Source organism: Balearica regulorum, chromosome 10 (assembly GCF_011004875.1).
Source record: "Balearica regulorum gibbericeps isolate bBalReg1 chromosome 10, bBalReg1.pri, whole genome shotgun sequence".
NCBI classification, from domain to species: Eukaryota; Metazoa; Chordata; class Aves; order Gruiformes; family Gruidae; genus Balearica; species Balearica regulorum.
This window is the reverse complement of record NC_046193.1, coordinates 8156989-8182358: the sequence shown is the minus strand read 5'-3', so window position 1 is coordinate 8182358 and position 25370 is coordinate 8156989. Positions and strand designations below refer to the sequence as shown.

The 25370-nt window shown below is 43.7% G+C and overlaps 1 protein-coding gene and 1 long non-coding RNA gene across 7 annotated transcripts in view; one reads left to right on the top strand and one right to left on the bottom strand.

The window, feature by feature from the left end:
* RHOA (ras homolog family member A) overlaps window positions 1-19775 on the bottom strand; it is a 25611-nt gene extending 5836 nt beyond the window's left edge. Inside the window, exons 1-3 of one of the 3 annotated variants that reach the window (XM_075761971.1) lie at window positions 19607-19771; window positions 12007-12136; window positions 1745-1902 (exon numbers count right to left, since the gene is read on the bottom strand). In XM_075761971.1, coding sequence (XP_075618086.1) covers window positions 1745-1900 — 156 coding nt within the window. In that variant the 5' untranslated portion in view covers window positions 1901-1902; window positions 12007-12136; window positions 19607-19771. Of the gene's footprint in view, window positions 1-1744; window positions 1951-12006; window positions 12137-19571 lie in introns of all 3 variants that reach the window. The other 2 variants (XM_075761969.1, XM_075761972.1) reach the window with 2 other exon arrangements.
* Window positions 19106-25370, top strand: LOC142603139 (uncharacterized). Of its 4 annotated transcripts, XR_012837010.1 has the most exons (4): window positions 19106-19602; window positions 20834-20956; window positions 21904-21948; window positions 24244-25370. It is a non-coding gene; the product is annotated as an uncharacterized LOC142603139 (long non-coding RNA). The 4 variants fall into 4 exon arrangements; XR_012837009.1 differs by lacking the exon at window positions 20834-20956 and having other exon boundaries at window positions 19284-19602; XR_012837011.1 differs by lacking the exons at window positions 19106-19602; window positions 20834-20956 and adding an exon at window positions 19918-19931.

Sequence of the window (25370 nt, the reverse complement as noted above, 5' to 3'; positions counted from 1 at the left end):
AATCGAAGGAAATCAGCTCCAAAGGGCTGGGAATCTCTCTGATGAGCATTCCAGAAATACCAGTTTTCAGTGAAAGTGGACTCTCTAAGCATATGCTTTTCAGGATTACATACATTTTCAATTGGTTTACAGCTGGAACCTGTAGTGACTAAGAAATGTCAAGACTGTACTTATTTGTGCACAAATTCATTAAAACTTCAACACAGCAGAAATTTACACTTGCAATTTGCTTTGAAATAAACCTGATTTGTGTGTAAAGCTTCTTGTTACTAAGAACTGAATGAAGTAGCTAATGTTCTCAGTATTTCTCCTTATGGTGGAGCTAGGGGAGAACACCTCAATAGGATTGTTTAAAACTGTAGAAGGAATAGCCAATGTTTAAACTAGGAAATCTAACAACTATAATCAAGCTCTTAAGGTATACCCTTGCTTGAGATTCTCTGATGCATCTGCCTTTGCAACGGAGTGGGTTCCTTCTTGTTTAAATTCTTACGTTCAAAAATTCCAGGAAAAAAGTCCACAGCAGCTCAGGTAAAGACAGATGGGCAGAACCGGAACCCAAACATGAGCTTGAATGTGCAATGCAACTGTTTGGTTAAATTGTGAAGATACAAAGCCTTAGTTCCATGAGTATACAAAAAAAATTCTTCGATATTTCAGTCAGAAATACTCCTCTTCTCAGAGTCACGTCTGCATTTGTGAACGTGAATTTTGTGGCAAACATTCATATTTTTTACAAAGGTGTCTGTTGAGGGTTCCTTCATGTGACACTGGAATCAGCTCCTTTGCTCTGTCAAAAAACCCCCACATTTTGTACCATGGCTGTTTTTTGTCTTCACATGGCTTCTGAACATTTCTGGTAATGCTTTTCTAGGAAGACAGAGGTAAGCGGCTGCCACACAGAACAGTCTTAAGCACTGCTCTCCTCCAAACTTTTATAATCAACTTTTCAGAAGACAAAGTGCTTAGATAAAGTATGTCATCTAGTTACAAAAAATTCAGCTGACATTTCCACAACAGAAAATGCACTGCTCAAGCTGCTCGTGCAATTTTTATTTAGATACTGGCAGCATACAGCTGATAGGGCACAACACTTTGTTCAAACCATTTAGAGATGCAGAGATTCAGGCAGAAGGGAATGAGGAAGTTTGAGTAGGTGATAAAACTAAAAATGAAGCTCAGTGAGCTGTGGGTATACTTGGCTGCTAAGAATCGCATTCCTTCAGACAAGTAGGACAGACGATGCTGATGTACACTACAAAAATCAAATCCCTTTGAAGCCTGTCAGTCACCTGTTCTGAAGAGGATCCTGCACGTTGCCAAGAGCGGGTATGAAAACAGACTCTCTCCAGGAACTAGTCTTTGTTAATCACAACAGCAGGTCCCTACCAAAACAGACTCCACTACACAATTCCAAAGGCTAGCAGCCCAGTGTCCAAAGCACATAGGCACGTCTTTGAATTGCTCCATCTACACCCACCTTCTGCAACATTTTATTTGGAATAACTGCATGGTTTTTAGAATGTCAACTTGTGTAAGGTTAGAAATAGGTTGTTAGGCAGGCACTGGATATGAGCAGGTTCTAGCAAGGCCGGTATCTTTTCCATAGGAACACGCTTAATATTTAAAAATACATTTACAACATAAGTACTAAGCATGTGTACTAACCACTTAAAGAAGCAGAGACATCTCCATGACATTCTGAATAAAGCTCATTTTGACTGTTACAGAAGCGTACACATACCTGCTTTCCATCCACTTCAATATCTGCTACATAATTTTCAAAGACGGTGGGAACATACACTTCAGGGAACTGGTCTTTGCTAAATACAATCAGCAGACAGGTCTTTCCACAGGCACCATCACCCACTATAACCAGCTTTTTTCGAATGGCTGCCATAGCTGAAAAACAAAATGACAATTTATTAATTCTTCTGATGCAGCTTTTAACTGAGATGCTAATAATTAACCACCATTCCATTTCTAATTAATAAGGACTTTTAAATCGGGTCTACATGTCCACTAGAGAGACACAAAGGTGTCTGGAATCACGTGAGTTCAAATTCCCATCCTTCTGAGAAACACATTCCCCAGCACACATTGGTGAGCCACTGGGTCAAAAAATAATAGAAAGGAGAGGAGACCAGCCTCATTTAGCATATCTTGAGCTGTTCTAAAGGTTGAGATAGGAACATCCAGAGATGTACAGTGCTGCTTGCTCACTCACTAAGAGCACCTTCTGAAAAGTGGCTTCTAGGTAATCACGTAAGACATGCTTCAATTCCAGGGCAGTAACATTTTCTCGTCACGCTGAATTGTCTTAACTACAAAGTGCCGGTCAGCTGGACTGAGGAGCATCTGTTGAGGTAACCAGCCTGTTCCTCAAATTACAACCACCACACTGCAAAGGATTTTGGAAGGACACATCCCACTCCTCAATCTGCTTTCTGGACATCGCTGTTACCAGGTTAATATAGGCTGCTATCAGCTTACATTAAGAGGGGACACAGAGGGACACACCACCATGGTGCTTCACATAGATCTCTGCTCTTCAATGTGTTGATTTGTACCAGGACTGTACAAATCCATGGCTTGCTCACACGCAACTTTTGTCTCAAAAAGATGGTATGAAAACTTGAAAAGGTTTAACGAAAGCCTCAAGTCAGGGTGGTACTGAAGGAGATGACTGTATTTGATTTGGCAAATTTCTACAGTGTCACAAGTGGTCCAAACAGTATGGATAGGGATTGATTGTTCATCACTGCTTCCCACAAACGAATGCAAGGGGGGTGATACACAAATAGTAGGAAAAGGTTCAAGCCCACCAGACAGCAATAGGGCTTGGGAACTCCAACAAGAGGATGTTATGGACACAAGAAATTTATACAGGCCTACAGAACACTGGGCAAATACATGGAAGAAGCTTCCTACATGAGTTAAAGAATGAAGAAACTGCATCCACCTTAGAAAACTGCCATAGTAAAAGTACTTTGAGGCTGACAGAGTACCTTGGGAAGCAACATACATGTGCCTGCCCTCTTCTTTCTTTTCGCTAGGCATTTATTTGTGACCACTGCAGGAACAAGGCAGAGATTTAGGGAGTGACCTGGCTATAAGGGACTGGAATGAGGACAGAACCATGACTACTTTCTTCTCTGTAACATAAAGGCACTTCAGGGGAAGCTGCTTAGTCATCCCATGAAGCTTCCTGGAAATGGAGCAAACACCAACGCCACCATAATACCTACCATTGCATGACCAAAATACCGCAGAGGGAGCACCCTTGTGAGTTAACTTTTGCCATGACAATCCCAGTACCAAGCTCTATGAAGACAACTAGGGCTGCTGGTGAGGGGGACAGCGTCGAAGAAGAACAGAAGAGAATTAAAGGACACAGCAAAAACATTTTCTCCTTTCCAACTCTTCTCTTGCCTTATGAAATTAAGAAAAAAGGTAAAACTAACCATCTAAAAGCAACCTTTAGTACTACTACATGTGAAGAAGCAGTGGTTATTACAGAGATTCTGTACTCCTGCTCCAGGTGCAAACAGAGAAGGACCATTTCAGCCCATCAGGGGTGAAGGACTTGTAGAGCACAGCTCTGTCAGACACAAGTAATCAGAACCTATCTCTAAAACGAGATTCTTTCACCTTGTGAATATATGTGTACACACATTCAAGTTATTTACCTTAGGGATTTGGGTTTATTTTTACATTTGTGGAAGGTTTAAAATGATCCAAGCTTTAAAAAGGTTTTCTTTCAGTGGTTTTAGATGGTTTTGAATACTTTCTAGCAATGGTAATATTTGTTTTTTACAGAACTGGAAACCATCTGTCCTCTGTACAAGTCAAGATCAACTACTTACAAGTTCTACTTACTGTCAGCTTTGTCTAATCTGCCTTTAAAAACTGTAATACTGAGTCCTACAAAACCTCTGAAGCTGTCTACTCCTGTGCGCCACAATATTTACTATGAGAAAATTTCCCCCCATGTGTATCCTCAACCTTCTCTGATGTAATGTAAGCCCATTATTTTTTATCCTATTTGTCAGGGGCACAGGAGAATAGATTATTCCCTTTCCCTAGTGCAGCTGAGAATATTCATTTAGTCTTCTCTTCAGAGACCTTTTTCATTTGGGCTGCTCTACAGCAAATTCCTCTCTATTCATGCAGCTGAATATTCTACTGTCATGCTTTTATTTATCCTCCTTCTGACTGATGTTTTATTCTACCTCCAAGTTCTAGTTCTGCCCTCCAGCTTAATCATAGCCTTTCTCAGATGCAAGTTTAATAATCATGATTCTCAGATAATTATCTAGGTCATTGATGAAACCACACTGGAGACAAAGTAGGTGGATGATGGAATGGGATAACCCATCGTTCCTCAGTACCCTCCCTCCTTCTCCCTTCTGTGCTAGCAACCGGGCTCTGGCCCTTGATCACTTGCGTTACCTGTGATAGCACCGAGGGTAGGTGACCTTTTTGGCATCACCTATAGATAACTGCCTTTTTCTGCAGATTATCAAATCAACTTTTCCTTTATCTTCCTCTAAATACTTCCATTGCTCTAGATTTTTTTAAGTGTTCCTTGCCAGTTGAATGTCATTTTATGCTTTGGCCTTCTACAAACTTATGCCTAAGGTCTACAAGAAAAATGCAATTCTGTAAAAAAAAAAAAAAAAATCATTTAATGTAGTGCATTCTTGAAAATTATATACATATATATAAAAATACAAATTATTTCAGGAGTTTTATTTGATCTAAATATTTCTTTCCTAAGAAAAGCCTATCGTGAATCTCTTCCTGCCTGAATCTTTCCTGAGACCTGTTGACATTATTTGGACCCAACATGGAAGACCACTCTGCCAATCAAGGCGCCCATGAGCAGCATATGCTCAACCACTTCCTTCCCCCTGCTTAGGATCCACCCCGTGACTGCTCATCATCTTTTATGTGCAGGACAGTCACCAGGACATCTCAAACCTGCTGAACAGTCCCTTCCATCTAGTACATCGAACATCTAGGTAATTAAAATTCTCTCATCACCAACTTCTAGAGGATCCTGCCAAGATGCTCACAAAAAGCCTCAACTACCTTATCTTTTCTTGGTGATCTATGGCATCCTCGTCTTTTTTACCTTAGTTTCACCTTCCAGAGCATTACCACAGAATTCTCTCTGCACCTTGGAACAAATGTGTTGTATAAAATTCAATTCAGGATACAAAGATCAGCACTAATATCCTTGAAGCTTTCACTTGCCTCTAAAGCCCTAGGACTTGCTTTTGATTACCTCAAGCATTCCCCATGGCATGCAGCACAGGCTGAGTCTAGTTTGTTTATGGACCTCAACAAATTTTCAGAAACAGCTCAGATTATAAATGCTAGTTAGACAGAGATGCCTCAGGATGTCAGGTCCAATCACTGGACAGACCCCCTCCATCAACCTCATAAGGAAGTCGCCAAACATCACAACCGCTTGTTTGTTCCTGACATTAGTGGTTACGAACTTTACACCTTTATGGTACTTGAAGTTTCTTTCCTACTGGTGAGGTTGAACCCTTACTTGCTGCCAGAACAATATACTTCACTTCTGTTCAACATGTGGATGTTCAAGGCCGGAACACTGCTGTTGGGCCTGCACCCAGCTTTCTTCTCATGGCAGATTCATCTTGTATCACAGAAGGTCTCCACACATATGGAAATTGTTCTAGTGGCACTACATGTGCAAAACCCCTATATTTGTTCTTCAAATTTTACCAGATACCTGGCCATGGCAACAGCATCCCATAATCCATGCATATTAAGCATATTTACAATAACAATTTCCTAATTTAGAGGATTCAGTGTACAGATCAGCATCTTCTAGCTAATTATTTTTAGTTAAAATAAACACATTCCTATCCAATGGGTAGCTATAAGGGATTTTCAGGTCTGGCAAATACTCAGAAAAGCAACATCTCCATAGCACAATAGAGAAAAACATTAATTGCTTAGAGTGGAGCAACATCTTAGTGGTGCATATCACAAGGACAACACTAACAGCATTAACAGCAGTTGGGTCTTTCTGCTGCATTTTGATATGCTCCGGTTTTCTTAAATCAAGTATTCTGAAGCCTGGAAATACATCAAATTTGGGCCAGCAGTATGTTTTGACAGGAATCAAAAAGCACTTTGCTAGCCTAAAAGTTTCATTTAAGATGTACAGTACTTATGTTACATGCAAGTTAGTATTTGCTGCAGTACAGCCTGTCACCAGTGAGTATGTGTCTACACTGAGGGGTAAAAAACCTGTATGAATTACCTAAGAGGATATTACAAATAGACCAAATCCAAGCTACCACTACCTCACTGTAACTGAAATACTACACATTCATCTTTTTACGTAATGCATAGAGCAGGGAGAGACCAATAAATCCAGAAAGCTGCTGGAACAGCATCACTGAAGATGCACACGGAACATTGAGCAAGAAATATTGTATCCCAATTAGTGTAGCAGAATGGCTGCAGTGATTTTTCTCAGGGAATCTGTGCCGTCTTCTGCAGCAAGACGACAGATCTGCAGTTTTTCCTACTCTTAAATGAACTACTCCTCCCACCTTTGCATTTATAGGATTCTTAAAACCAGCTAGTCTGCTAGATTCAAAGTGGAAACTCTCACAACATGACTCCAGTGACTCATTTGAATGGAAGAGATTCAATTATGACATTTCCTCAACCTAGGCCAGAGCCTTTCACAGGTATTACAAGAGCTTTAGACATCGTTTACTCAATCCCACTAACATCACAGGAGGTTACAACACAAGGACCTCCTGTTTGCTGCGAATTGCCACACTAATATCCTTGTTACATGAGGCTGCTATTTCTAAGTGCAGTAATGCTCCAAGACTCATGCAACATAAAGTCCTGCTTGTTAAGAGAATCTAGCAAATACTCCAGAAGAATGAGAAATGGGGAAAATATTTTTTTCTCCGTGTTTTAAATGTACTCCTCCCCAAGTATTATTGTTTACTGCAACGGAATTTGCTTCTTCTCTTCAGCACACTATTTATTTTTCCAAGGAACAACATTTCCAGTGCCTCCTCTGCTGCAATGCTGCAAATCCCAAGGCCACACAGCATGAGTGAGGATTGTGGACATGCTGTTGATATTCTGAAGTTGGGTAAGCTGATAACAAACATGCCAGGTTTGCCTGTCTTGCTCTCCATCTCATCATCATCATACCAATCAACTACCACCAACCTTATATTCCCTGCTATGCCATACAGGCAGATCCCTTGTACAATACACAGTTTTGTCAAAAGAGATATGGATTGTTGCATATGTTAGCAAGAACTCGGCAGAAGCAGTTCAACAGGACCATTAAGGATGTTTCTGATGCTGAGGGGGAAACATCCTTTAAATTCTTTACCTTAAAACCAAAATGTTGCAAAGCAAGGGGTTTGAAATCTTGTAAAGATTGCTTTGCTGCCACCTCCTTCCCACTCAGCACTTAAACAGTTTGCTATTGAACGAATTACAGCCTGGCACTCCTCTCACCTGCTTCATATCCCACTTCATTCATTCAGCCCTGCCCTGGGCCAGCAGGAAGAACAGCAGCAAGGCTGCGGGACCAGAGGATGAAACCGTACTCGTGTCCCCCACCCCGACCAGTCAAGCCCTGCCCTCTACCTACCACAGGGGAGAACTGCCTCTGCACCAGGACCTGAATTTACTCTTAAAATATACTCACTTTTGTTCAAGTTTGAGGGGGAGGAGGAATGAGTTTTCCCTAAAGACTCCAGTGATGAAGAGAACATGGAGGAGCAGGCTTTTCCCACAGTTTTATTCTGGCTGTTTAGCAAGTGCTGGCATCAAAACCGAGAACTACCAAAACAGTTTGGAGCAGAAAGCAGATCAGCCCAAAAGCACATATGTCTGCTTTTAGGGCAGCTGTATATGGACAGTGAAGAAACTGAGAGTGAATATGGAGCATTTGGGTGGGGGAAATGGTCCAAAGACCATGAGCAGAAAATGGGGAAGGGACAGGCAAACAGGCCAGGAGAAGGATGGCAGAATGATATAACTGCTCAAATCCACCCTCCTCTAGAGCAGAACCCAGGATTCCCACATCTCCCAGCTGTTTAATTGCCAACAGGAGGGAAGCGCCTCAACCTTCTCCTCTGTTGAAGTCCCAATGCAAAATGTCAGTAACTATACATTTTGTAATTTTTATTTTCCACTACGTTTTTCATTAGTGAAAGTATGTATAAACAAATGTCAGAAACATTGCAGTTTGCTGTTGAAATGCTATTCATACTTCCTTAAATCAGCCCCTTTGAGCATACATAAGCCTATGCGTGCTATCACGCTATTTTTTTTTTTCACATAACCCATACAGGATGGGCTATGCTCTTAAATAGCAATAGCTGTGAAGTAAAGGAAACTATGACCCCAATTCACCTCTTACAGAAGTTGCAAAATGGGTAGCAAACAGCCATGAGACTGCAATAAGAGTAAGAAAACAATAAAAAAAGAAAGAAGGTGATTCAGTTACACAAAGGAGTTGGATACAACCCATGCTTCTGCTACAGTGTTCCTAAAAGATCCCGGAAGAACTTCATACACCAAAACATGCTGCAAGTGACTACTTATTTATTGTCTTTATTTCTGAAGACACCCAGAATAGAACTCATCTGTACAGCTACACTGAAAGTAAAGCCAGGCTCTGAACTCCATGCTCACCGTGATCATGCTCATTTGGTACCATATACAACTTGAAATCAAGTACTACTGGGGTAGAAATACAGTTTAATTACAAGCCATTGGAATACAAACACTAAAAACATGAATGCAGTCACCACTATAAAGGAGAGAGTCAACATAGCTTATTTCAATAATTGAAACTTACTTAATTCTGTGCAAATTTGCCTATGGACACTTGCATTCATAAACTGATAATGCACATTATTTAAAGGGATGCTAACAAGGTCTTTGGGAAACAAGTGCATATATATTCCTTACAGCATCCAGCACATAAAGCAGTTTGACAGTACTGCAAAATAGACTTATTTCCAACTATAGCTCTATGTGGGAGCAGTTGGTAAGAAAAAGATATCTGCTGGGGTTTTCTGGAGGGTTACATATGAAATTGAACACATGAAAAAAAGTCCCAAAGCTGGCAAAGCACAAGGCAGGCTACTGACGGTGCACATTAAATGTAATCCACAGCGAAACAGAATTTTTCTATTATGAGATTGAAGTACAATTGAAAAAATGACACAGAAGGTCAGCATAGCATCTAATGGGATTAAAATACTGGGCACAGGTCCTTCAGGAAGGTCCTTGGACAGGGTGAGCTGAGCGTTCAGCTTTCTGCTAGCAGTTTATTCAGACTGTGTGTTAACCATGCTCAAGTCTGGCGAGTTTTACTAGTTTGTTAAAAGTGCTTTGCAAACATAACTGTACATTTCCAGAGCCAGCTTTAAATTGGGAGCAGTATGGCTGTGTTACAACCCGAGTTAATAAACCTCATCAGGTCTCAGCCAACTCCAGAAATAACCAGCTGAAGCCTCTTCATACCACATCACCAGAACTAGGAGCAGGGTCAGCTTAACTGCATTAGGTCTTAACAGCACTGGTGCAGTGCCAGCCCTGGTGAACCCTTAGTGACTGATGAATTTTATACAGTCATAAAGAGCTATCCAAAAGTACAACATTGGTGATTAATAAGCATGGGTACACAATGCATTTCACTTAAGCACACAGCATGTTGTTTATGCTGCTTCTACGATGGCTGCGATAGGGTAGGAGATACCTCATCCAGCATGAAAGCCTGCCAGTGCAAAGTTTTTGAGGAAACCTGAATCGACAGTACTTGATCCGTGTTGTGTGTCATGCGGACATAGTACGTCTAATTTGAGATATCATGTGAAGTCTCAAAGCTGGATTCATCCTATCAAATTACAGCCTTTGCCCTTGCTTTCCTCTTCAGGATAAATCCTGTATGACAACATACAATTCATCTGACTCTCAGAGACGAAAATTGTTCTGATAAACTTGCTTGATTTCTAACCACCAAAGGAAAGAGAAACACACTTTGCTTTGCTTTCCTTCCCTGTACAGCCCTCTTGCTGGTGCTTTGCAGGAGCAATGCCTCAGAGCACGATCAAACACTCCCAGGAGCACACAAACTATCTTTTGTTAAAGCACCTGAGCCATGACCTGTGCAACCCTCTACACCCAGCGCCGTGTCCTGCAAGCAGCTCCAGCAAGGACACTGACCAGGGGACCAACTTGTCCCCGTAGCTAAACTTACACTCCCTACACCTAGAGACTCACAGACCATCCTTCACTACAGGTCTACACACACATAAAAATGAGTACATTGGCTTGGGACTTAGGTCTCTCCACCTTGGCACCTGGCATTCAGGACCAGCTTGGGAGTGGATTCCCACAGAAAAGCAGAAGAAGAAAAAGGAAGCAGCAGCTTCCCCCTCCATGCTCTCCAGCCTCCAACCATTTCAGCTCAGGAGCTTCTTGGGTCAGATGTGGTTCCCATGAATTTGGTAACCTCAAACAGATTTCTCTTCCATGAGCTTGTCCAGATTCCCTTTGAACCCATGTAAACTTCCAGCACTCACGACATCCTGTTGGAGGGAGTTCCCACAGCTTAATTACACATTGTGTGTAAAGCCACTTCCTTCATATTCAGGATTGTCCCTATTAGTTTCTTTTACTGCCTCCTAACTCCCAAATGGAAAGAGAGTGAACAATTTTCTTCGCACATCCTCTTTGCTGCTCACATAACAGACTTTCCAGACATCCTAGTATAGAGGGGGGTTTTTATTGTTTGTTTCGGTTTTGATTTTGTTGTTGTTGTTGGTTTTAATACCTTTACACCGTTCACAGTAGCAACTGGCTGATGTATCACTGGCTGCTCCTAGCATAAGGACTAACTGCTGTGAGGTGCTTCAGCCAGGAGGGCCCTTGGAAGCCCAGCAGCACAGCACCATGTACCTTCCCATCCCGCTTTGTCCACCACAGCCCCAAAGGCCCCAGGGCTGCTGTAACACAGGCCCCAGGAGCTGGAGCCCAGAGGGACGCCCCCGTTCTGACAAGGGTGTGCTGTTATATCCATTGACACTGTATCAGGGCACCACACCCTGAGCAGCATTTCAAGTGCAAACAAGCTGCAGCTTGGTCATTCCCCAGTACAGTTTCACTCCTTGCATTAACTCAAGTGCGAACTATCTTGACTTTAAAATGGGTGATAACAGAGAATCCCCTACCATGCTTCCCACTCCAGCAGTTAGTTACATTTTCTGCATTAGCAAGGAGGTTTTATTTGTCACTTCCTCATTTATTTGGCCTCTGCAAATTTCTTCATACTGGTATTTCATGTTTATTCCAGGTGACTGCTAAGAAATACAGCCCCAGAGCTAACTCCTTCATGTTCTCACCAGACACAGATTCACTTGAGTCTCCACTTGCCTTTTAAAGCTGTTCTCTTTCTACTAAATTTAATATGAACCATATTGATTTTGTACTGGCTTAGTTTCTCACTGAAAATGACATGCAATTACTGTCAAGTGCTAACCCAAGGCTAAGATGAACACCTGTACTTAAGAACCAAACTGAAACAATTAACACTAATTGTTTCTATTTCCCTCAGTCCAGGCTGAGTGACATTGCCTTAATTCTTTCCTGAACGCTTTGTTACTTATTCCATTATTGTACCTGGGATTGATGTCTTAGTCTGATGGGATTATAATCATTAAGGTTGTCCTACTTCTCTTTATTATTACTGCATATTAGCATTCTTTCAAACTCAAACTGCTGCAGTATGTAAAGAGCTTTCTGGAAAAAAAAAAATTATATAAACCCCCTCCATTCTCAGGCCAGAGATCTTCAGAGCCGAGATATATATCAAAACAGAGGTGTCAATTACCAAGTCTGGTCAGATTAGGTGTGCAATATCATTCAACCTTTTTAAAAAATTATTATTATTTAAAGAGATAATCAAAATACCTGATTTCAGGGAAGTTCCCTGTGTACAGATAAATAACTGACAAAAGAGAGGAAACCAGACAGAAAGCAATGGTCAGCTCTCACAGAAGATCACCAGTGGAACCTGCACAGCTCGACATTCCTAAATGACCTGAAAAAGCGAGGAAAAATAGCAATATCACAAAATTTACTGACAATGCCAAGCTGTTCAGGTAATAAAGGCAAGGGCCTGCTGTGATCAGTTTCAGAACCTTAACAGACTGTGCCCAAGCAACCAAATTTGAAATAGATAAATGTGAAGTGATACACAAGGTAAAAGCCAGATTCAACTTCCTACATGTAATGATGGACTGGGAGCTGATCACTGCTACCTAAGGGCAACATTTTAGGGTTGTATAGTTAATGCCTTTACAATACAAGCTCAATACTCTGAAGAGCTAAAAAAATTGTTAAAAATTCCAGTATTAAGATCTAGGAAAAAATGAACCAACCAGATATCATTAAGCTGATGTAGGAATCCACAGGCACACCTGCCTCTTTTGACCCTGTGTGCAATTGTGATCCTCTCCATACCAAAAGGCTATAAAGGAACTGGAAATGACTCCAAGCAGGGCAACACGGATGATTCAACTATAGAACAGCGTCCATATGAAGAACAACTATGGCAGAACTGGAAAAAGGATAATCTCGAAGAGACACAACCAAGGAAGAAAACAACTACAGGCACTTCTCTAAGATCCTAAGCAGCGGTGAGAAAAGCTGGGGCCGAGTGTTCAGTCTTTAAAGCAAGGACAAGGACACATGGGATGTGCCTGGTTCAAAGCAACGGCAGGCAGGCCTCCCAGCAGGGCACGTAGCAAGGCTTCGTTGTTTCTACCACATTTCAACTTTTTAGATCTATAATTTCTAATTATAATTTCTCTCTGAGCTTCTTTTTTTGTCCCAGTTACTTTTAATGCTTCTGAGCTTCTGGTTTGTATTTTCTACTTTCATTTTCTACTTTTCTCCTATTTCATCTGCAGGGCTTTCTTCCATTGTTTTTTAAGTGCAAACAAAACAGATGCCTTCATTTCCTTTCCAAGTCACGTTATTTAATTCGCTTTCAACACTTGATTGGGGAAAAAATATCACAAAAGGAGGTTCCTGAAACATCTTTTTTAAGCCTGTTTAAGCCAAAATTGTTAGAAATTGAAACAGCAATATGTGCAAGCAAAACTCTCTGTCTTAACATTGTCACTGTGCATCCTGTTTTGCAAACACCAAATTTAGCAAGGTCCTCTTGGTCTACTACAAATTTTCTCTGTTCTCAACGATCTGCAAAGTTTACCTCTATGCTGTTCACCTCCCTAGGTCTACATAATTAGTAAATTAACACCATTTCAAAACCCAGGGAAGAAGACTAATCCCAGCATTTCTCCCCTGCCTTACTCTACCGTGAGAAGTCCCTCCCCAAGGCTGAAGGCAAAGCTGGGACTATGGGGACAGAAAACAGTATTTTGTCCTCAGGACCCATGGCTGCCATTGTTGTCCTTCCACCCCCACTTGACATTCTTGTTACTTTGCCCCTACTGACTAGATCTTTGTTATCTGTTACATACGATGGCTTACGAGAGCATGTCTCTTATGCAATACCGAGTCCCAAGATTACTTTGCACAAAATGAGATTAGGGCTTAATATTGAGGTAATTATAGTAGATCTGTGGATTTCCACTCGTGTGCAATCTGCAAAATGCTTTGCATTTGTGACATTTTTATTCTTGGTATCCTCTTTGCCAAGACACCTCCAGCATGTCAAAGAGGATGCAGGGCACCCACACGCTGAACAAGGCAGGTTCTGCTTGGTCGAGATCGCCGTCTTTAGGCACCCACCACTGCCCCGTAGCTGGCAGCAGAAGCATAAATGGACAAGAGAAACTAACACCTGACACATGCAGGTACCTCAGATGACTATGAGTAAAAGAAGGAAAAAACACATTGATACTTCTGCAAGTGTATTTTCTCAGTTTCCAGCTTGGGGGCATTTTTTTTTTTTTTAATCTTTGTGCTCAACAGCCCATTTGATAGCATTTTCTTCTGTGATTTCATCCGTTTGATGCTGAAGACATGTAAATCGTTGTCATTCAAAGCACTTTGCGGCATCGCATTCTGTGGTCTCAGTACAGACTGCAGGAGAGGCACCATTGGTTTTGATCTAGACCAGATTGTGCTCAGTCACATCTTCACCAAGCAGAAGGGTTCAAATTTTTTTAAACATCCCTTGTATGGAGTCCATTCCTTATCCTCGATCATTCTTCTCAGTCTCTTCTTTGCTTTTCCAGCTGAGCTGTATCTCAAAGTCCATCTTCACACAAACCCCCAGTAATCAGTGTGCTAAGAACTGAGAGCTGCAATGTCATCCTGTTTCCTTCTTTATTCCTTTCCTCAAAGCCCCTCACACGTGCTCATATGATCACTGTTGAACATTAAACTCACAATTTCACGGAATTATGACAAGCTCTTCCTCCTATGTGGCAATAATTAACTTTCACTCCATCAGTGCATAAACAAAGATTATTTTTTCCCCCAACTTTGTATTTATCTGGAACAAATTTCATTTGACATTTTACTGCCTATATTTTGGTATCAGAAGGCCGAGCTGGGTTTCTTCCTAGTCAGCTCTTGTCTCTTCTTCCCTTGCTACTCAACATCTTTCTCATCAGATCATTTATGAGTATGCTGAACAATGTAACACAGATTCCTTTCCTCTCTTGTCCCAAACTTCGCTTCTCTGTGCTTGTCGAGTCATTCAAAAACTCCAGTAGATTTAAGCAGCAGCATTTCCTTTGCAAAAGCCACACTGACTTTCTCCCACCATAAGTTATTAGTCCATCTGTTTACTTTTTTCCTTTTCTAAGAATTTATTTTTAAAAAAGGCATTGACCTCTGTGATATCCTGCTGAACTATCTTTAAGAATTGCTACCTTGTAAGCCATCTTCTACTCCTCTGGCTTCAAGGTATTAAGGGAGAAGTTACATAGCATAATTAATAATTCGGTCATTTCATCCCTGAGTTTCCTTTGGAACCCCTGGGCAAGCACCATCTGGTCTTGGCATTTTGTAACTATATTTGTCATTTTGCTCTAAAAACTTATTTGCTGACACTTCAAGCAGAGACAGATCTTCCAATGAGTCCTGTTCCCCATAAAGAGAATTTCTGGCATAGGAACCTCTTTGGACTCCTCCACAGTAAACAGGAATGCACATAAGTCATTTAACTTTCTACTGATGGCTTCATCATCAAATATTTCCTTCACTTCATCATCATCTATTGGCCCTCCAGACTCCAGCAACTTTCTTGCTTCTGATGTACTTGGAAAAAAATTTTTTTTTTTTTTTTTTGCTGTTAGTGTGATGTTGCTCAAAGTCTTTCTGGCAGGTCCTTGTATTTTTCATTTTACTTGCCAGAGTTCACGTTTTTATTTACTTTTCTGGTCAACTTCATGACTTGAACTTTCTGAAGGCTGTATTCTTATTTCTAATACTTTCTTTATCCCAAACTGCATGCTCATTCTCATCTGTCAACATTCCACAGTATAATTTAAAATCTTCCCAACAACATTTTCAATTTCAAGTGCAGAAGCCTAGTTCTGCTGTGGTTTACATGGAACTCAGCCTTTTCAAACAGCTTTTGGATTGAGGTTCAAAAAATGAGCCAATTCACTTTGTCAGTCCAAGTCAAGATCCTGCTGTAAGACGGCCTTCTCATCTCACACAATTTCAACAAAGCAGATAGAAGGTCAAGAACAAAAAGCCTCCAGGTATAAAATATAAGACAAATGAAACATTAGCAAAGAATGCAAACAGATAACTGGTACTTGGAAAGCTACTAGTTCTTTCAAACCACTGACATGCACAAAGACAATCTTCCTTAAAACTGTGAAGATGATGAGGAGGAATCACTTAGTACACATCCACACTAGAGATCTGCTCCAAATGTGACAGTTCAATCAGTCAGTACAGAGTCAGATGAGACAGAACTATTTATTGTTGCAAAGCACTGCTAATTAACTGAGCAGAGAGATTGAATTCAGCCCCATTTCTGATTAAAAACAACAGTAAAAAAGCAAACAAAAAACTCACAACTGTCGGAGCCCAAGGAAAGAAAGACCTCCTATTCATTGTGGGTGTACTGCCCAATTTTACTCGGTAATACTAGTGACTCTCCATCTGTTCATTCTACCAGGGACCTTGGTCGTGAAGGCTGGTGAGAGAAAGACAGTGAACCTTGTTCTGATTAGTTTAATTAGATGATTCACTTAGGAAGGACTGGCTATTACTCGTGTGTATGGCAACAGTGTATGGCAAATATCTTAATTAAAAGGTGGTCTACAGATATCTTAGTTCTTTTACCATCTCAAATGCCCTTCTCAAGTGAACACATGGTGATAGGAAAAGAACAGAAGAGAGGATGGACAGATCAGAGTTGTTGTAACAACTCCAATTATGCTTCTGGTAACTTTTGTTCACAGTTCAGAATGAGGTGAGAACAGAGATCACATCAGTGCTAGAAGGCAGCCAGGACACCTAACAATGGTGTAAAATGGTTTAAAGCAATGATAACCAGTGTACCAGAGACAGTCTTTTGGGATGTTTGTGCTTATTTTTGAGATGGTAAAAGTAATAATCAACTACCTCTTTCTACTTAGCTGCCTAGCTATTTATACAGTGTCCAGGGTTACAGGACAGGAATCACACCAACAAGGAGCAGAGGATTTCCACCGTGCATTCGGGTGTATGCATAGCTGTATCCCTGGGAATGCACAAAAGCTGTCATTTGGTGCATTTGTTTTGCACAGCACTGTTCTGTATTACGGGGTTTCACCCTTATTACTTGTTTATGAGGACAGATTCATTAAGGATCAATTTAAGATTTAAAGGGCATGCTGGCTAGCCTTTATTGACATGCTAACTTCCTCAAACTCACTGATTAAACTTTTCCTCCACGTTAGCTAAATGCATTTGATGACAAGTCGTAAGACAACAGAGCGGCACATCAGAGTTTAAATGGATGTGGAATAACACACGAGCCAGATTAGAGTTTAGCATAAAAGGTAAAAGATAGTGTCTGAGTGGAGACTTGGAAAGAACCTAATGATATCACAGCAGCAGGGAATAAACTGTTACAGAGACTGAATGAGAAGATACAATTGGCTAGTGAGAAGGTAGCAGTCAAGGTCAGAAACCTCTAGGGCGGAGGGGACCACAGAAATGACACAAAGAAGAGCCAACAGGGTTCGGGGCAATGTAAACACGTTGAGAGAAAAAGATGAAGTGTAGAAAGTAGGAAAAACAAGAGTTACCACTGAAAAAAATGAGGAAAGACGATATTTCTGAGCCCATCCAAACTATCAAATTGCTCTTATTTGGAATTTGCTTATCTGAAGAGCCATCGCTAGTCCTACATCCTGGTGGCAGTCAGGATCATTTAGGATGGTTTTACTGTCAATTCCTGGCTCAGAGAACTCCCCGCCTCTGGCGCTCAATTGCTGTGGCACTCGGCCAGAGCGTGAGTTTGGTGAACGAGGAGGGATAACGTAAGAATTGCTCAGCTTAGCTCTCTGACTGAATTTCTTTTGCCCCTCGTGCGAAGATGCGTTTAAGTCTTGAGAAATTATTTAAAAAACAAACACGTATTCTAGTGTTAAATGATACAAATCGCCCATTAAAGTTAATTTATGTGGAGTATTTATGCTGAATATGCTCTTAAGCATTCCAGTGAACTAATTAAAATGAAATAAGGCTAATGGCAATTTTTCTTTTTTTTAAACACGCAACTTGGTCCAAATCAGAGCCAGAATTAGTCTGCATATTTGAAACAGAAATGCCAGTGTTGTGTGGCTGGAGACCTGGGAAGGCCAGAACACGGCAGGAGGAGGGCACACAGGTGCATTAGGAGAGCCTTCAACAGAAAGTAAATATTTTCACAAACAATCTTTTCAGGGAAGGAGAGACTTCATATTTCCCTACTGAAAAAAATTTAAAAAAAAATAAAAATCCCAAAATAAAGCCACTGGAGAATCTAATACTTTGAGTCACAAACAACATTTAGAACAAGTAAAACTAATTTTTGAGATTTCTGAGATAAAAGAGGGCTATAAGAGTTTGCTTTCAGAAGTACCTTGATTTAATATCACACAGACAGCAGAACTGTTACCTAGACTAAGCTCTACAGGGAAAAAAAACACAACAACAAACTAACATTGCCTAGGTAGGTCTTAGGATTTAGTCTTCTCCGAATCCTGCATCATATACAGAAAGAGTGGGTGGGAACCACTGCTCATGAAGGGTTCCCTGCCACGAACAGATGAACTGTACCAGAGAGAGAAACAAAAGCTGGATATGAGGCAGCAACTAAAAACAAACAAAACCCCATTCCAGACACCTCACAGAGACAGACTTAAAGGGATATCAAAGTAGTTAAGGCATCATTCCACTGGGGACAATACTTTGTCTGGAGTCTCTGTAATAACTTTAACTCTGTAAACCTCTGTAATAAGTTTGGGGTTTTTTTTTTTTTTTTAGACCCAAGCACGACTGAAATAGTCTCGAGGTTCCTCTTGCCCCTGAAGGAATGGGCTTCCCGGCAAAGAAGGTTTAGGTAGCACATAATTTTAAGCTGGGCCATTTTCAGTCTAAGGTAAAGCTGTTGTGCCGCACGAAGCCGATCGCGCTAACAGCTCGTTTTAACCCCAGGCCGAGCTCTTCGCTACACGCTCGTCCGCGTGCCCTCGGCCTGCTCGGGCTGCACCGGCTTCGGCTACGGTAGAAAAACGAAATTAAAAGTTTGTCGTCGCACTCCCAAAGGCCGTTTCTTCCCTAGCTAAAAGTTTAAAAAAACACCTCACGAACCCGGGAACTATTTCCGCAGGAGCTAACGCCCCCGGGGCCGGGCCTCGCGCAGCCGGCAGGACGCGCGGGGGGCTCGTGGGCGACCCACGCGTGCAGGCGCGGCCCGGCCCGAGGACCCGGCTCACCCCCCCGCGGCCCGACTCCGCGCTCCGGCGTGGCGGCGCCTCCCGCGCGCCCGGGTGACGTCACCACAACAAGCTGCCAGTCAGCCGGGTCACCCCCACCGCCCGGTGCCCACTCGTGTCACACCCCACGGCGGAGAGAGCGAGCGCCGCCTCCGCGCCGCTCCGCGGCGGAGCTGGCGGGAGCGGGGGGTTCCCGCCGCGGCCCAGGCGCCGAGAGCCGGGCGATGCGCGGGCGGCTCCAGCGGGGGAGCCCACGGGGCCGCGCCCCAGCCCGCCCGCCCGCCCCTCCCCCGCTCCCGCCGCCCGGAAAAGGCCCCGTTACCGGCCCCGGAAACTTGGGGGCTCTCGGAGGGGCGGCCGGGCCGCGGCACACGCCCTCCCCTTTTGTGCGCGCGATGCCGCCCGGACGCGGCGGTGAACGGCTCGGCCGGGCCCGTCCACCCCCGCCCGCAGGCCGCGGGCTCCCGGCGGGGGGCGGGCGGGCCGCACCCGACGGCGGCGGCAGCAGCAGCGACGGCGGCGCCGCGAAGCGGGGCGGGGGGGGGGGAAACCCAGCGAGCCGCCCCCTCTCACCCCCCCCCCGAGCGGCGGAGAGCTTCCCCCGGTACCTGCGGCCTGCGCTGGGTATCGCTCCCGCCGCTTCCTGCTCCACAGGCCCGAGCTCGAGCAGCGGCGAACGGAAACGGGCGGGGCGGGGGCGTGCGCGCTCACCGGCCCGGCGCGACGCGGCGCGGCGCTGCGCTCCCTCAGCCCGGCCCCGCCCGGCCCCGCCCGCCTCCAGCTCGCGCGCTCGCGCGCGCGCGCCCCCGTCCGCCCTATGGCCAATCAGCGCGGCCGAGCGCGGGGGCTGCCGGGAAGGGGCGCTATAAAAGCCTGGGTGCTATTTACGCCGCGCGGGATGGGTGGCCGCGCTTGCGCTGTGTCCCGCCGCCGGTAAGGGCTCGCTGTGCTACGGGCCGGGGGCTTCCCCTGGCTGCCCTCCGCGGCTGAGGATGGCCTCAGCGCACACACTAAGGCCTTCTCTGGTGGGGGGTGGTGGAAGGTGTGTGTGTGTGCTTTCTGTGCTTACCTTCGAGCCGGCTGAACTGCGGGGCTTGCTTTGGCCTGGGCAGCGGGTGCCCTGTGTGGGGGCTACCGGTGTTGGAAACCTCGCTGCTGGGCATGGCTCCCCGGCCGGCCTCAGGACACCTGGGCCTCACTAGGCCTGGGGGGAGGCGGCTGTGGTGGGGAGGTGTTGTGCTGGGGTGCCCTGTTTGCCTACAGGCATTTCAGAGGGGCCTGTCTGGGCTGGCATTGGTTCCCTGTTTCTTTGAGTTGAGCAGGTAAGCTCTGCTGTTAACAAAAACTGAGCAGAGCTGGAGGAAGCTGAGGAGCTGGCAGGCAGTGCAGGAGAGAGCTAGAAGGGTCAGACTCTGTGCCATGTCTTGCTGCCAGGATCTTCTGAGTGTGTCTCTGGTGTGCCTTATGGCAAGGATTGCCCTCATCTTGGGATACAGAGCTCCTGTGGTTGATGCAGTGCCTCCTTTGTGTCCTGGAGGAAGGATACTGCTTCATCTCTTGCCTTGTTTCAATGGGTGGAGCTGGCCTTAGGGGCACTTGGGCATCACTTTGCTGAGAAAGGAATTTGTGCGTGCGGAGGGGGTTGATGACAGTGTCAGCCTCTGTGTGCCTCTGAAGGTTCCCTTGTGTAACAGGCATGGTAGCCTTTAGCTGGCACTTGGGGATAGCCTATTTAATCTGGGTTCCCCTAAGGGAAACCGGGTGCTGTGCCAATCTGGTACGTGATCCTGTTAATAGGTGCCTCTTCCCATCCCCATTCCTTCCTCATTTGACAGTATTTGCATTGCCAACTAACTTCAGACTGACCTTTTTATGGACTACTGTCTGGTGTCTGCAGAGGAGGGAGCTGCTTAACCCCTGTCAGTCTCTGGGATGAGCTTACTCTGAAGCATTTCAAGGCAACTGACTTTTTAAATCAAGCAAACATTTGATACAAACTGATAAATGGTTCTAATGTGTACAGCTTGTACTGATTCTTGACAGTCAACAGTGTACATGGTCATGAGGCCCTGTGATAGTTTGTCCTCTGGGGTGATGGGTGCTCTTCTACCTCTGACGTCATAGGAACATTGAGACAGAAGTTCATTTATCTGAAGTCAGCAGTGAAATTACTTATGTGGTTTGGACACCAGCTTGGTGGGGCTGTAAACACAGATCAGTTATTCCTTGGTCATAGGTTCTTGTCATAATATTTTTTTTATTCTTACTGTCTGATAAAGATCCTTGTGGTCAACTTCTTTTTTTTATGGCCAAGACACCCCAAGGTGTCAGCTTCAAGGATGAGAAGGTAGTAAAGTGTGGCTCTTCTTGTGTAATGTGGCAACTTCTTTTATGAGTTAAAACAACATATTCTGAAACAATTAATTTGGTCCTACATGTAAGGTTTTTTTTCCCCCCCTCCAATTTATTTTTTGCCAAGATAAAGAGTCCATAAAGGGTGAAAAAGTTTCTTAACTGATAGTCAGGAACAGCTGAAACACCCCAGAATACCTTTTTCGGATACTTTTATTGCAGAGATACCTTTTGCAATCAATACTGCTTAAGTCAGGCAATCTCTCAAGTGTGTTTACAGCTATCAGAAAAAACAACCACAAAACCTGAGAGGAAATAATAGGAAACAGTAGCTGAAGATTTTTATTGTCCTTAGGGCATTTAAAATGGGTTATGTTTTTAGTCAAGCTATGTACGTGATTGAAGACTAAATGTAGTTTCTATGCCAGGAAACTGAGAGCTGCTAACACCACAGAATGACATTATTTAGCAAAAGTCCTTCCATAATTTACCCAGCTCAAATACTTTCTGTTAGTTAATTGTATAATAATTTGCTTTTATAAGTTTTTTCTAGATGCCAGCCCTGGTTTCCAGGCATGCTTACCAACCTGATATGATGGTGTGTCATGAACCATCTGTCTACCCCAGTGAAGTATTTGTAGTGTGTTGGTTTTTTGTGGGGAAAAAAAAAAATAAAAAATCCCTAACAACTTACCTTTCCAAGCTGATTTGGATATCCAGTTCCTTTTAAAGTCAAGAAGTTGCATCTGAACCCAGGCTGCTCAGATTCATAGAGGATGAAAATTAGCAGGTCAAGCCATTCCAGATATGTTCAGTGACTTCCCAGATTCCTCATATGTGGCCTAGTTAAGCAAATGGGAACTCTCCCAGTGGTGCCAGTATTAAAAAAAAAAAAAAAAAAAATTGTAAAAGCAGCAGAGTCCACACCAAAAGGAGATCTATTTCTTCCATTCAGGACATCATTCTTCCTCTCTCCCCACTCTGCACAGCATTTAGGCCAAGTGCTGGCCTTGATGCAGTTGGTTTTTGACCAGTCCCACAGATAAAGAAGCCTGAAGGGACTGTTGCCTGTCTGAAGTCCTAAAGGAAGTGGCCACCTTGAAAGCCGATCCTTTAGCGTTCTTCATCCCTTTTGCTGTAGTAATTAACTTGCATCTCTCTGCAGGTGTCAGCTTGCAGGTGGGCCCGTGGGTGCTGTGTTGATTGCTGTTGCCCTAACAAGGGGGAGAACTCCAGTGCGCTGGACAGGGGATTTTCACAGAACAGGGAACTGCCCTTCCTCAGGGAGAGGGAAATCCAAAGCCTCTGCTTTGCAGAGGAGGAGCAGAAGCTCCACAGAGTTGCTGGGCTCTAGTCTAACACGGGCTCTTGGTCATGGTTGGAGAAACGAAGCCTACAAGCCCTGGCTCAATGCAGTTGAAGCGTATGATGCTGGCACAGGTTTGCTGGTAGCATAGGCACCTCCTGGACGGCAGTGGTCAGGCTTCTCTGGCCTGAGGAGCAGCGAGCTCTGTTGCAGGACTGCTGGAGGAGAAAGCAGCTTTGTATTCTTCCCGAGAGAAACCCTGGTACGGAAACATTGAGGTTCAGAGGAACGTAGGCCTTCCAAGAACAGCTAGGATCTTGAAGCATATCCCCTGACACCCCAGATGCAGCAAGCACTGTGTAAAATTCTACAGCAAAGCGACCAGAAATCTGTGTTCTGTATTCCCTGTCCAAGTGCAGGATCCTCCTGGTTTCCTCATGTGAAGATGATTTATTACCCAAATCAAAAGTTTATCTCTCATCCCTACCTGGGAATGTGTATCCAGAGGTCTGTACCTCTTGGAGACCCTGGCTGGCTCTTGGGTGTGACAGGTCCAGACAGCAGTGACTTCACAAGCTCATCCCTTAATCCTAGAGTGACCCCCCCTTCCTCTCGGGCCAAGGAGCTGCTTGTGTCCTATTTGTGGGAGTTCTGAAAACCTTTCCTATATTTCACTATCATTTTCTTTTTGCTGCAAGTCATTTCTTTTTCTGCGCAATTCTTTTACCTTGTATATCAGTTGAAAACTGCTTTGAATTTCAAATCACTATTATTTAGCTGCTTTCACACCAACATAGCACCTTTGTTTTGAACTTTTATGTGGCATTCTGCTGGCTTTATGTGCACAGTAGCTGCTACAGCAAGTAAATGCAATGACAGTGAGTAAGTTTACCTTGTGGTATGTGTGGAGAGACTTAATTGAATTAAGTTTGACTAGCAGGTAGCAAGCAAGACCAGTGAAGTTCAATTTATGTTCAAAGACCAAATTTATCCAGAACTTTGAGTTTTTAAATGGAGCAGAACAGACAAAATTCAGAGATGTTTAGTAGGATCCAGCAATAACTCTACGGAAGTTTTAATGCTTTGTAAAACATTAGAATAGAAAGGGAATAGATGATTTTGATTGTATGATAAGACATTAATATTAACTCTTGTTGTGCAGTTTAAGATAATATGATTGTTTTCTTCTCTGAATTCAGAAATAGTTAGAAGAGCTCTAGTGAATTATACTGTGAGAAAGTGAAATAAACCCAGCTTCCATTCTTACTTTGAGGGTGAGCAAGATATATTGATGCAACTTGATCCTGAAATAATTAAATTTCCCCACCATTTTACTAGTATTTCAAAATCTGTTTTTCTGTTAAGTGTGCCCCCCCAATTCTGGTTTTGTTTCAAGAACCCATAGAAAAGCCCTTAGACTTAAACTCCGCAGTGAGGCACAAATGTACAGCATGTGCAACACTCTGCTTATATCTCAGGCTGTCTTGTCAAGCAGAGGGAATAACATCCTACTGGGACTAAATTTTCATCTGTGATTTCAGCCTGCCATTAAATGCTCAGTAAATCCACTATTTTTCTTCCATGCAGAAGGGAAGGACTAATGGATACCCCCCCCCCCCAGTGTGAAACATGCTGGAGCTGAGCAGCAAGGACAGACCTGCCGTGACCTACAAGAACCTCCAGTCTTGCCTGCACAGGACGGTGCCTCTGCTCTTCTCCTTTCCTGCAGTCTGCTGCTACGCTCCAGAGAAGCCAAGTCAGAGCAGGACCAGAGCAGGACAACTGACATGCACTTACACACCTGGAAGGGGAAGGAGGTCCTGGCCATGCCCTGCTGTTGGCTGTAAGGCTCACCCAAATCAGCTGCAGCGGGGCAGGATGAGAACTGAAGCTTTAGTAGCGCTCGGTGCATTTGGCTGGGGGGGGTCTTGTACCACCAGGAAACTGTTCTGGACACTCCCCCTACCTACCTGCAAAAAAATGAGAGAAAATGCATAATATCATCTGTTATTTAAGTTCCCTGCTTCAAGTGACACTAGCACGGGTTTTTAGGCTGCTTTTAGTGCTTTTTGACAGAGGGGGGAGCTGTCAGCTCACCAGTGAACTGCTCAGCAAGCAGAGATCCCACCTGGGAGCTGGTTAAGCTGCCTGGGTGGCCCACCAAAGGAGGACGTTAAGCCTGACTTGCAGGAAGTGGATGCTAGCCTGAAAGTGTGTAAATCTCTTGCTTTAAGAATAAATGCTTAAATCTTTTGCTTTTGTATGGGGTGTTTTGTGTGTCTGCACAATGAAAACCACAATATCTAGTCAGTGGGCCTGAGAACCTGTTTCGAGGTGAAACATTTGGCAGTGGGGTCCTGCAGTTTTTGTTGCTATAACGATGTCCCCCTCTGCTGCACCAAAAGCCCCTGGAAAAGTGCAGCCTGTGCAACCCCTTCCTGCTAATGGCTAGAGATGGAGCACCCTCCTCTCTGTCTGAGTGATGCAAGCAACCCTTTTATCTGGCATACCTGCCAGGCAGCAGAAAAAGCTAGGTTAAACTGGTCTGAGGTTGACTCAAGCCAATGTGGACTGGTCTTGAGTGGAATAACAACCTGATCCCATCTGACATTTCTCCTGGTACAACTCATCAGTAGCCTTCCTCCTTCAGCTAATAGCAGTGTGACAAAGTCTGGCTTAATTACAACCCTGAAATAAAAATAATTTCTTTATTA